This window comes from Thamnophis sirtalis, unplaced genomic scaffold (genome assembly GCF_051295495.1).
Source record: "Thamnophis sirtalis isolate CommonGarterSnake01/CBP01778 unplaced genomic scaffold, rThaSir2_p1.2 scaffold_3, whole genome shotgun sequence".
NCBI lineage: Eukaryota > Metazoa > Chordata > Lepidosauria > Squamata > Natricidae > Thamnophis > Thamnophis sirtalis.
Window position 1 is genome coordinate 16,945,146 of NW_028261383.1, and position 13,187 is coordinate 16,958,332.

A 13,187-nucleotide genomic window follows, 5' to 3' on the forward strand; every position below is an offset into this window, starting at 1 on the left:
AGAGATTAAAAGAGTTGGAAGGGACCTTATAGTCCAACACACACACACACACACCCCAGAACAGCCTATACCATTTCTGACAAATGGCAGTTCAATCTCTTCTTGAAATCTCAAGTGATGAAGCCGCCACAACTTCCGAAGGAAAGCTGTTCCATTGGTTGATTGTTCTCACTGTCAAAAGGTTCCTCCTTATTATTAGGTTGAATCTCTCCTTGGTCAATTTCCATTCATTATTCCTGGTCTGGCCTTCAAGTGCTTTGGAAGATATCTTGATCCCCTCCTCTCTGTGGCAGCCCCACAAATACTGAAACACTGCTGTGATGTCTCCCCAGGTCCTTCTCAGTGTCCAGTTCCTGTAACCGTTCTTCATATGTTTTAGTCTTCATATGTTTTAGAAAAAGATCAATTCATAATAATTCAAGATTATTCTTATCGTTGGGAGCTGCCACTCGGTGTTTCCAATTATTCGTAGGCACCCAGACCTAAGAATTTGAGGAGGGCTGCTGTATATACTGAAATAAATTTCATTCCCCACCATCCAGTCAGAACTGAAGAAGCTTCTTGGAGAAGTGAAACATCTTTAAAGAAAAACCAAAAAGTCCAGTTGTCTCAAAAAAGCACCTTTGGGGACAACCATGACCTGAAAGACTGAGAATCTCCTTAGATACTGAAATAAATAAAATCTCAATTTTCCTGATTGTGGCTTATGTCCCATCTTCCTCCACTTATGACCAAAGTTCGCAACAACCACAAGACACAAGCTGGTTTCCAACAGAGGCTCCTCCTCTTGTGAACACCCGGCTCTTTCTGACAGGATTTGGCCCCTTTTGAAGCCTCCTCCAATCTCTGCCCAGCCTTCAGGGCTGCTGTTCTTGATGGTAGCGAGTGCAAATCCTCCAGGGAGATTTTTCTCCATCTCCACAGACGGTTCCTGGCCAGGAAGGAGAGGAAGATGGAGAAAGGGCCGCCTCTGGAAACCACAGAGCTTTTCTTGGGCAGGGAGGCATTGCGAGGGCCCTTTCCTCCTACTCCCATCCCCACCATCCCTGCCCTTCCCTCAGATGCGCTCCTCTTTCCCGCGCTTTGCAGGAAATGCTGTAAATTTAGGCAAAATCCACTAGGGGGCGTCTTCTACCAAGAGAAGGGAACATCAGGCGCTTCCCAATTGGGCTACAGAAGGGCGGAAGTTACGGCTGCCTTTCCTGAGAGGGCTGCGAAGGAAGTGACATCATACGATTGCCGCTCTAGGACGCCGCACTCGCTCTCCTTAACCCCTGTGGCTCTGCAGGAGGCTGAGAGCCTGCGGGAGACTCTAACGGGGGGGAGATCCAGACGTGGCCCAGGTGAGTTGGGGGCTCTTCCCGGGCAAAGGGAGGCACAGGAGGGAGAGACCCGCGCCCGGCCCTCCTCCGGCTTCAACCCCGAGTCCCATGCTCCCCAGCCGGCCAGCGACGATGTCAGGGAGGCTGCGGGGATCCGGGGGTTCCCTTCCCGCCCCCTGTCCGGGGAAGAGCCCAAGGTGGGGCAGCGGAGGGTCGGCCTTGCGGAGGCCCAGCAGGAGAGGAGAGAAGCCGGGCGAGGAGGAGGCAGGATTCGCACCAGGCTCCCCGAGGGCCCGATCCTGTCTCCGGAGGGGGAGAGTTGGCCTCTCCAGTTGCTTCCTTCCCGGCCCTGCTGGAGGGTGGCCCGAGTCCCTGCGCTGGGATGACCCGCTTGGGGCAGGTTGGGTGAAGGTTGTTCAGTGGCTGAATTCCACTTTCTAATTCTTGGCTTTTATTTTTCCTTCCATCTCAGATACAGAAACCTGAAATCTTTGCAAGCCAAAAGTTTCTCTTGTGGGAGGAAAAAAAAGAGCAGAATAACTTGCAGGGATCCGTCCTGGGGCACCAGAAATGGTCCCGTGAAGGAAAAGGCATCTGGAGACCCACCAGAGTCCTTGGACCCATCTGGAGTTGCTCTGCAGGACAGAGAAAGGATGGAGACACAACCTTTTGCCAAGGAGGGAAGCGGAAAAGGCCCTTCAGCTGCTCAGCCTGGGAAGGGAGGGGAGCTCTGGACAAGGACTGGGCAGAAGATCCTGGAGGAGGAAACCATCCTCCCTCCAGAAGTTCAGCCGCGGAATTTCATCCAATACCAGGAAGCTGAGGGTCCCCGAGGTCTTTGCAACCGACTCCATGACTTTTGTAGGCGATGGCTGAGACCGGAAAAGCACACCAAAACCCAGATGCTGGACCTGGTGGTTCTGGAGCAGCTCCTGGTCCTTCTTCCCCCAGAGATGGAGGGCTGGGTGCGGGAGTGTGGAGCAGAGACCAGCTCCCAGGCGGTGGCTCTGGCTGAAGGCTTCCTCTTGAGCCAAGCAGAAGAGGAGAAGGAGCAGGTGAGAGACTTTAGGGAGCTCAGAAGGTAATAAAGAATGTTTTTGAATACTTCACCCTTCCTACCAGACGTTGCTGCAATAATAATATATAGTGATGTCCCATCAATTCTTGTAGGACATTGCTCCATTGTTTTCTCACTCACTGATGAATATTGAGGGCTTTGAGGTTGTGTTCCAGATATGAATCCACTTTATTTTGTGTGATGTACATTAATTCTGCTTCTTTTGTCTTTCCTCCTATTTGAAGTGCGGCAATGCAGAGATCAGCGATCCTGAGGGAAAGAAGAATCCATCAAATCCCCCTCAGAAGCTATTTTTCAGTGGGATCCCTTGGGAAGACCCAAGTCGGGACACCTCAGGAGGTAATCAAAGATCCTCCAATTACCCAGAGAGATCCCGTCTGTTTTACTTTCTTCTCTTCTGTAGTATACCTTCTCTTCTTTTGTTAAATATGCATTTTTAAATTATTTTATCCTTACAGAGAAACAAAGAATGCAGATTTCTGGTTTTCATGATGGAGCTCAAACAGCGGTTGAACCTCCAAATCAAGTAAGAAAGGGAAAAGTTATTAGATTTGTATTCTCCTTTCCGTCGGGAAGTGAAGTGTGTGTGCAGAGTTCTCTCTCTTTCTATTTTCCCTCCTTGTTCTGTCTAGATTATTTTTGTTTTCCTGCGTGACATGGATAGCATAATAGCAGGTTCAAGTTCCTGTCCGCCAGCTTAACTTCCCCTGTAGACTATTAGTAGGACACAAAGGTTATCATTTCTACCCTCAGATTCTCTTTAGGAAATGTTTTTTTAAAGACCACAGGTTTACTGTTTCTGCTAGGTACTCATCCAACTATGAGTTTACAAGTAATTTTTAAAAAGTCCTTCAAGAAATAAGAATAAACATATCACTATGTTAGTATCTGCTAGAGACCCATTATTTTTGTAATTGTTGGAATTTCACTTGGAATTGTTTAAGGCTAATGAAAAATAACTAAATACATTGCCACGTTTGATAAAATTTGCTGCAAATATTTCTTCAGTTAAAGCAATTTTCATATTTGCCCATTTTCTTATGTAAAATTAGGACTTGTGTGAAGCACAGCCATTTAACTTAGTGTCAGGCCTGCAGCCATATTTTCTGGTGGATCTTAGGCCCGCCACACTTTCTATTATTCTACTATACATTTTCTCTTGTGGGAAAATGGGAGGGGGGATTGTATGGAGTTAGATGGTATGTAGCCATAACAGCATTCTTTCTAGAAAGCCAAGGTCACCCTTTGTCTCTGCATCTCTGCACCTGACCGGAACTGGATGGGTGGAAGCTGCCAGCATGGCAGTGGACAATTGGGCCATGTGATGGACTTGTGGGTGTGGGGGCAAGACAACAGGGTGGGAAAACTGGGAAGCCTTCAGATTCGGAGTTTCCCAGATGTGCCAACATTGGTCTCTTAATAAATTGGAACTGAGCAATACTTTGCCTTGGACTCTGATTTACTTTTGAATCCTCTTTGGAACCCTGACATTAACCTGAATCTCAATTAAAATATTTCACCAGCTACCCTGAATTTTGGGGTGCTGTCCAGGGTCCTGAGCCCCAGCACCGACCCGAACCCAGGTGGCATAAAGATTCAGGGAAGATGACAATTGGGGCATATCTTCGCTTTGGGAATTTGGGACCAATGGAGCAGAATAACAGAGTTGGTAAAGATCTTGGAGGTCTTCTAGGCCAACCCTCTACTCAGACAGGAAGCCCTATGACATTTCAGATAAATGGCTGTCCAATTTCTTCTCAAACCCCTCCAGTGTTGGAGCATCCACAACTTCTGGAGGCAAGTCATTCCACTGATTTAATTGTTCTCATTGTCAGGAAATTTCTCTTTAATTATAGGTTAGTTCTGTCCTTGATTAGTTCTGTCCTTGATTAGTTTCCATCCACTGCTTCCTGTCCAGCCTTCAGGTGCTTTGGAGAATAGGTTGGCCTCCTCTTCTTTGTGGCAGCCCCTTATATATGACAACACTGCTATCATGTCATTTCTAGTTCTTTTTTTCATTAAACTACGCATACACAATTCCAGCAACTATTATTTATATGTTTTAGCCTCCAGGACCCTAATCATTTTGGTTGCTCTTCTCTGTACTCTTTCTAGAGTCTCAAGATCTTTTTTACAACATAGCAACCAATACTGGATGCCATGTGCTGTCTTACCAAAGCATTATAAAGTGATACTAACACTTCATGTGATCTTGAGTCTATCCCTCTCTTAACAAAGCCTATGGTTGCATTTTTTGGCAACTGAATCACACTGCTGGGTCACATTTAAGCAACTGTCCACTAGGGCTCCAAGATCTCCATTGCACTTTCTACTGTTGAGCCAGGTGTCACCTATTTTATGCCCGTGCATTTAGTTTTTCTATCCTAAATGTAGCATCTTCCATTTCTCACCCTTGATTTTCATTTTGTTATATGGGGCCCAATCTGTGGATCCTTCTATCTCTTGAGCTTATCTTCTGAAGTGTTGGTATTTCTGTCAATTTAGTTTTGTCTGAAAATTTGATGAGTTCCCCTTCTATCCTCCTGTTTAAATCATTGATGAAGATGAACAGAGCTTACGAATCCTATATTCTGTTCTTTTTTCTGTGTTCAGGAGAGTCTGGTGTCCTTCGAGGAGGTGGCTGTGTGTTTCTCTGACGAGGAACGTACCCAGCTGGATCCTGACCAGAAAGCGCTGCATTCGGAAGTCATGCTTGAAAATCCTAGGAACGTGGTCTCTCTGGGTAAGAGTTTTCTAGTCTCCAGTCAGAGAGTTCAAGAAGACAGATTATAGTTAGCTTTTATATTTAGATCCTTTCTATGCCATTTCTTATCTGAATTTTTCCATTTCAATTTGAAGGAGGCTGAAAAGAATGGGGTGTGCTTTTTTTTGAGACAAGTTTTTTTTAATTTACATATAAACATTTTGAATACTGTGTATACCATTTTACAAAAGAGAATAAAGAAAGAAATAGTAACATATATATTGATAGCAATAGTTGTAGTACGACAGAATGATTCTAACCATATTTGTAATTATGTTAGCTTATTTGTAATCCTATTGATTATATTACCATACATAAACAATGTTCATACTTAATTTATACATAACAATGTTCTTTCTTCATCTAATGTCTACCTCTTATCTCTAACCATTGAGAAAAAATATTCCACGAACAAGTGATGGAAACTATGGTAACGTGGGCCAATTACTTTGGTTATAACATTGAACTGGATAAATGGCAAGATTTATGGGAGAGAAATAGAAAATTAATACTAGCCACCTCGTATAAAGAACACCTGCACAAAATGTTCTATGCGTTTTGGTGCCTTGTCCCCCCCCCCCCCCCCCCCGAGGTTAAGAAAAATGAATAAGAATCAATCTCTGCAGGGTTGGAAATGTAACTCGGCTTTAGAATCTTTTTTCATATATGGTGATTATGTACAAAAGACAAGGAATTTTGTCATCAGATAAAGACATGGTTGGAAGAGATGTTAGATCAAAAGATAGATTTAAAACCAGAACTATTCCAATTAGGAATAACAAAAGAAAAATATAGTAAAGGAGCGATATATTTAATGCTGCATGTGATAACCGCAGCAAGATTGGCATATGTGCAAAATTGGAAAAACAAATGCCCCCACTGAAGAAGTAATAAAATTTTGGTCTGTGCAGAAATGGACAGACTAACACTAGAAATCAAAAATAGAGACAAGACAGAATATTATGAAATTTGAAACAAAATGTATCAATGGTTGGAAATGAGGAAAAGGAGTCGGAACAGAATATTTTGAGGATTGTAAAATTGGAACTGGATAATATGTAGATAAATATGTAAATAAGGAGGATAAGGGATATGTTAATAAGATTAAAGTAGCTACTTACGACAAGTAGAAACTGCATTTGTTGTTATGTTAAAATATGTATGGAAATGACAAAGCCAGAAAGGTTGCTCTATGTCCAATGTTTATTCAAACATTAAATAAATGAAGTTATTCAATTAAAAAAAGAGAGAAAACCTATTCCACATTGTGGGGTGTTCTTTTATGTGTCCCCTGGAGGTCATGTGAGAGGAATGTGTTCTCAATTGTCCTCTGAAATCTCCAAAATTTTGTGAGAACCAAACTTTCTTGCTCAGACCATGGAAGAGCATTCTCCCAATCCAATTGAAGAACAAAGGCCTCATGAAATGTGATTCAGAGCATCCTATGGTTTAAGTAATCCCCGAGTTACGACAGTTCACTTAGCGACTATTAGAAGTTATGATTTACACCCCTCAATACTTTAGACCCAATCCTAAAATTACGCATGTTGCAGCACTACGGCTGTCCACATTTACAAATGACAGCAGAGACACTGTAGCCTTTGCCCTACCTATTCCCCTCCCCCGCTCCCCGCCAAGACTTAACCTGTGACTATGTCTGCTTTGGTACATTTGCAGAAAACATATGGCTAAAGTAGTGAGAAATCTTGCACAACTGATCTCGTGTGATTTCGCACTATAGTACATAAGGCCTCTGTTCTCTGCTAACCGAGGCCTGCACAAGATCTGGGGCAACCAGAAGGAAGGCCTCTTCATTTTCAAAGACTTTTGCCTGGATCACCACCAGATGGATTCGTAACTGACTAACCAACTATACTCAACGTGTAGTTCTCAATAAAACTGCATCTACATGGAGGATAGGCCAAGGCTCTTTGCATATAAATATAGATCAGTTTGTGGGATTCAAAAATTTTTACTACCAATTTGATGGGCGTGGCAGGGGAAGGATACTGTAAAATCTCCATTCCCTTCCCACTCCAGGGGAAGGTTACTGTAAAATCCCCATTTCCTCCCGATCAGCTGGGATTCGGGAGGCAGAGAATAGATGGTAGTGGGATCAGTCAGAGGTGTTATTTACTGGTTGTCCAAACTACTCAAAATTTCTGCTACCGGTTCTCCAGAACTGGTCAGAACTTGCTGAATACCATCTCTGATATAGATCATTGTAAAGAAATATATTTTCTAGGTATTTTCAAAGCTTTCATGACTCATGAATATAGAAATCATCATGTCTATAGCAAACCACTGTAAGCATGCAAAATACAACATAATGGAATTTTGGAAAAAATCAGAAGAAGATTTGTTGACTTTCTACAGTTTGATCTGTTTTTCTAATCTTCTTATCATTTTCACTTCTCTTTTTTTTGAAGGTAATAACGAGAAGGAGAATCAAGATTCCTGTGACTTGTTCCAAGTGATCAATGCTAAAGATGGAACGGAGAAGTTTGGAATTCGAATGGAATTCAAAAGCCATGAGAGAAACCAGTCAAATAATTGTAATCAAGAAAGCTCATCTTCCACTGATCCTCCAATGGAAGACTTCTTTGCCCAACAAGAGAAAATAAGGAAAAATTATATTGGAAAAAGTGTGAAAAGTGTAAATGAACACAATTTAATCCAAAACAAAAGGGAAGATGCAATAAGACACAACGGACAAAATTACAATGGGACATTCATTCAATCTCTTGGAAATAACTTCCTTACATCTCAAAAAGTGATTGACACAAAAGAGACACCTTATAAATGTTTGGAATCTGGAAAACGTTTTAGAACAGGCAGGCAACTTAGTTTCCATGAAAGGATTCACACTGGGGAGAAAAGGTGTTCAGAAGCCCCTGTAGCCCCCGCAGCCCAGCCCCTCCAAGCTGCAGGAGAGAAACCCTTTAAATTCATGGAGGGTGGGAAAACCTTTATTCATAGCAATGGACTTAGAAACCACAAAACGATCCACACAGGAGAGAAGCCATTTAAATGCATGGAGTGTGGAAAGACCTTTGCTCAACGCAATTATCTTGCTTCCCATAAAAAGATCCACACAGGAGAAAAGCCATTTAAATGCCTTGAGTGTGGAAAGACCTTTGCTCAAAGAGATAATCTTATTTCCCATAAGATGATCCACACAAGGGAGAAGCCGTATAAATGCATGGAGTGTGGGAAAACCTTTATTCATAACAATGGACTTAGGAAACACAAAACAATCCACACAGGACAGAAACCATTTAAATGTATGGAGTGTGGAAAGACCTTTGCTCAACGGAGTTATCTTGCTTCCCATAAAAAGATCCACACAGGGGAGAAGCCATATAAATGCATGGAGTGTGGAAAGACCTTTGCTCAAATAGGTAATCTTATTTCCCATAAGATGATCCACACAGGGGAGAAGCCGTATAAGTGCATGGAGTGTGGAAAGACCTTTCCTAGAAGAGGTTATCTTATTTCCCACACGATGATCCACACAGGGGAAAAACCATATAAATGTATGGAGTGTGGAAAGTCCTTTGCTCAACGCAGTTATCTTGCTTCCCATACAAAGATCCACTCGGAAGAGAAACCATTTAAATGCATGGAGTGTGGAAAGACATTTACTAAGAGCAGTGCTCTTACTTCTCATAAGATGATCCATACAGGGGAGAAACCATATAAATGCATGGAGTGTGGAAAGACCTTTGCTCAGAGCAGTTATCTTGCTTCCCATAAAAAGATCCATTCAGAAGAGAAACCATTTAAATGCATGGAGTGTGGAAAGTCCTTTGCTCAGAGCAGTTATCTTGCTTCCCATAAAAAGATCCACACAGGGGAGAAACCATATAAATGCATGGAGTGCGGAAAGACATTTCTTCGAAGAGGTAATCTTATTTCCCATAAAACGATCCACACAGGGGAGAAGCCGTATAAATGCATGGAGTGTGGAAAGACCTTTGCTCTACGCAGTTATCTTGCTTCCCATAAAAAGTTCCACTCAGAAGAGAAACCATTTAAATGTATGGAATGTGGAAAGAGCTTTGCTCAGAATGGTAATCTTACTGCTCATAAAAGGATCCACACTCGGGAGAAAATATATAACAATACCAATTCCACTTTAGATTTATATACCAATCCACAGCACTGCCATACATCTCTGTCTGAGCAGTTTACAAAGTCAGCATACCCTCCCCAGCAATCTGGGTCCTCATTTGACTGACCTCAAAAGGATGAAAGGATGAATCAACCATGAGCTGGTCAGAATCGAACTCCTGGTTGTGGGCGATTACCTTGTAGTGCTGCATTCTAGCCTCTGACCCACTATGTTTATTGATTTTTATGTGTATGCCTATTGTGCCTTTCTGATCTAAATGAGACAAGATTGAATCCAACAATGTGAAATTTAATGTAGAGAGAAGTAAGGTTTTTCACCCTGGCAGGAAAAATAGATTATATGAAACCTGGCTCAAAAACAGTAACTGTGAGAGGGACCTTTGGAGTCCGAACAGATAGTCACTTAAACATGAGTCACCTGTGTGCGGCAGCAGCCAAAATCCCTAATAATTCCTTGGTTGTATAAACATGCATAGAATCAAAATCACATGATTTTCTATAGTTTTATAAAGCCTTCGTAAGACCACACTTGGAATACCGCATCCAGTTTTGGTCATTATACTACAAAAAATACGTTTACCCTTTAGAAAAAGTGCAAAAATGAGCAACTAAGATGATTAAAGGCCTGCAGACTAACATATATGAAGAACTGTTGCAGGATTTGGGTTTGGCTAGTCTAGAGAAAAGAAAGGATTTGGAGTGATATGATAGCAGTATTCCAGTATTTGGGAGGCTGCCACTAAGTGCAGGAGGTTGATTTATTTTCCAAAGTATCAGCGGGTAGGACAAAAAAACAATGCATGCGACCTAGTCAAGGAAAGAAACAACCTGGAATTAACAAGAATCTTCCTTACGGTGACGACAATTAACCAGTGGAAAAGAAGTTGCCTTCAGACATTGTGGTTGCTTCATCACCGGATGTTTTTAAGAAGAGACTGGACAGTCACTTGGCTGCAATGACATAGAATCTCCTGCCTGAGAGTTGGCTGGACTAGAAGAGCTCCAAGTTCCATTCCAGCTTGAATCTGATTCTGAATCCTCAATTCTTTCTTGTGCTTTTTTGCTAAGTAGGTTTTAAAGCAAACATGAGCATCAGTGGAGATTAAGGTTATCATTTGCCCTGAAAGTAATGTGTGGTTGCCAATATTTAAGTCGTGGAAATTCCCCAATCATTGCAAGAAACTCCAGAGTTGCAGTCAGAAATTAATTAGTCTCAAATCTCTTACTATTGTTTCAGCTTTTCTTTTGCTTTATATTGTCAAAACCTGCCTTTCCACCCTGCTTCATATATGCAATGCAAATAATAAATGAGAAACAAAACCTTAAGGAGAATGGGGTTATAGTGATGCTGATGTCAGCATTCCAAGGAATGCACCCATTGAAAACAGAACTCTGAGGCAGGCAAGTTCCTCAAAGGACAGTTTATTGGATACTTTATATTGGCACAACTGATGAAAGTCGACTCTGAGTTTTCCCACGGCTTTCACCTGTTAAAAGTAAGTTTCCCTTTCCCCCACAAGTCACTGGTCATGCTGTCCAATCCAGGTTCTACCCAGTTTCCTGGTTACTTGCTCCTCCTCTGCCCATCGACCTGTGTGAATGCCCTTGGTTCCCACAGGAAAACTTTATTGTTTTGGCTACAAAACCCCATCTTACTATTTCCCACCCTCCCACCATTGATGTGGCAGCCCTGAAGCCTCCGAGATGAATTGGGCCAGATTCACTTCAGGGTTGACAGCTGAATTAAAAAATTCAACTACCTTCCTCATGTTGCCCATCTGTGTACTGACACCAGCAGAAGCACATGTTTGGAGGAGGCATGTGATCCAGTCTGCCGGATGCGCTGCATGGCTGGCTGCTCACTAGGTCTACCTTTTCTTGCCTGCAGTTGTGATGGGGGCAGGTGGCTGCATGGTATGTCCAGTGGGCCAGTTCACATGTCTCCACCAACTCCTGCACCTGTCTTCATCTGTTGGTGGTGCCACCGCCGCCACCGCAAGGTGTAGTCAAGCAGAGGTGGCGCCATGCCATGGCCACTGTCCACTCGGCCCCCGTAATCCAACCTGGTTCTCCAGCTCCACTGCACACACTCCGCAAGCAAAGACAGACGGTGGAACAGCGACTGGGAACATTGGGTCTTTTCATTCCTCACCTCAGAAGCATGGGGAAGGTGGGAAAGGAGAACAGTTGCTGTTTTGAGAACCGGGGCAGAAGCAAAGGTCTCTTTCTTGCAGATTTTTCCCAACTCTCCCATCCTTTTGAGGGAGATGGAGGGCTACCCTGGGCTGAAGCAGAGGAGAAAGATCGGGATGACGCTGTGCAGCTAAGGATGCACGGCTCTCCTACTTTTCCATGAGACCTCTCAGGAGACATAACTTCCCCGTAACTTTAATCTTAAACTGTCTAGCGTGGACCTCAGCCCTTTCCTAAGAGCTGTAGGGGGGTTGCATAAGCGCAACAGCATGGCTACTGTCCTTGTCATATTGTCCCCATTTCCTGTGTTCATGTCCATGTTTATACTTATACCTGTTATCTCATATGTGTTTGACAAACTAAATAAATAAATGTAAATGCCACTCATTCCAAGTCAGCAGCAGTGCCTGGGCTCTGGTAGTGGGCCCATTTCGTCCTTTCCCCCGGGAGTGTTTTGGCACAGCGTCCCCTTGATGGCCCTTCCTCTCCCCCTGCACAGTTCCCAGGGAGGGAAAGGGGGGGGGGAAGAGAGAGAGGAGGGTGGAACAAACCGAACCGGCCTCACAGCACTATGTTCTGATTTCCATGCTGTGTCTCCTGAGATTCTTCGTGGAGAGGCGAGTGAGCCCCTCATCATCAGCTGCTGGATGGAGGGCTAGACTAGGCTGGAGCAGTGGAGAAAGAGTGCGGTCAGAAGCTAAGGACAAGGGGCTCATCTGCCTGTCCACAAGACCTCTCGGGAGACACATTGTGCAAATGTCAAAGCCTTCCAAGTCAGCAGCAAACGCCTGCTGGATAAAAAAGTGCTGCAAGTTCACTTGCCCCTTTTTTGGGAAGTGTTTCAATGCCAAGTCAAATCGGGTGTTATTCAGATCACCTCACAGACAATAGCAGCTGCGGCTTCTTCCTAAACATGCCAGGATGTGATGCGAATAAGGCACGGCTTGCCCTGCTATTGAAACCCCTCCTGATTCTTTCCCAAACTGTGTTTGCAGCAGCTGACTGTAAGAGCCGAGGTGGCGCAGTGGTTAGGGTGCAGTACTGCAGGCCACTTCAGCTGACTGTTATCTGCAGTTCAGCGGTTCAAATCTCACCGGCTCAAGGTTGACTCAGCCTTCCATCCTTCCGAGGTGGGTGAAATGAGGACCCAGACTGTGGGGGCGATATGCTGACTCTGTAAACCGCTTAGAGAGGGCTGAAAGCCCTATGAAGCGGTATATAAGTCTAACTGCTATTGCTATTGCTATATGCTTGCAGTGGCTGCTGGATATGGAGTGGCCGGTCCCGTGCCTCTGCCAGTGCTACCTACTGCAGTCCCAGTTGCTGCAAGTGAGCAGCGAGCATGTCGAGAGCGAAAAGCAGGACTCATCTGCGGCACCTTGTACTGCAGAAGGTGGCAAAACGTAGAGAACAGCTACCCTCCCTTTGGGAAAGATCCAGAAGGCGTTTCAATAGCCGGTCAAGCCGGGTCTTATTCAGACCACATCCTGGCATGTTTTGGAATAGGGAAGGCACAGCTGCTATTATGCACAGTGGCGGCAAGATACTGCAGGATTATTTTTATCTCCTTCCAAAGCATACGGACGACGGGGTGAGTTCTGGTTTTCGCTTTCGACACACCTCTTGCAGCAATTGGCACAAGTGACTCTTGCGGGCTCTTCGTCCTCCTGACAGCCCTGCTCTAGGTCACCCTGCT

General features: G+C 44.0%; 1 protein-coding gene across 1 annotated transcript; it reads left to right on the forward strand.

Moving 5' to 3' along the window:
- Positions 1-1,285: 1,285 nt before the first annotated feature.
- On the forward strand, positions 1,286-10,624 carry LOC148047304 (uncharacterized). Its single transcript, XM_087711403.1, has 6 exons — positions 1,286-1,343; positions 1,795-2,377; positions 2,625-2,739; positions 2,859-2,926; positions 5,014-5,143; positions 7,594-10,624. Exons 2-6 carry the CDS (start codon positions 1,976-1,978, stop codon positions 9,402-9,404), a joined length of 2,526 nt encoding a protein of 841 aa, XP_087567529.1. The 5' UTR covers positions 1,286-1,343; positions 1,795-1,975; the 3' UTR covers positions 9,405-10,624.
- The last annotated feature ends 2,563 nt before the right edge of the window (positions 10,625-13,187 follow it).

Bases quoted from the DNA above. Each gene is read 5' to 3' on its own strand.
- LOC148047304 (XM_087711403.1), top strand. From the start codon at position 1,976: ATGGAGACACAACCTTTTGCCAAGGAGGGAAGCGGAAAAGGCCCTTCA. The intron at 2,927-5,013 runs GTAAGAAAGGGA...TTCTGTGTTCAG, and splicing joins CGGTTGAACCTCCAAATCAA to GAGAGTCTGGTGTCCTTCGA. The intron at 5,144-7,593 runs GTAAGAGTTTTC...TTTTTTTTGAAG, and splicing joins TAGGAACGTGGTCTCTCTGG to GTAATAACGAGAAGGAGAAT.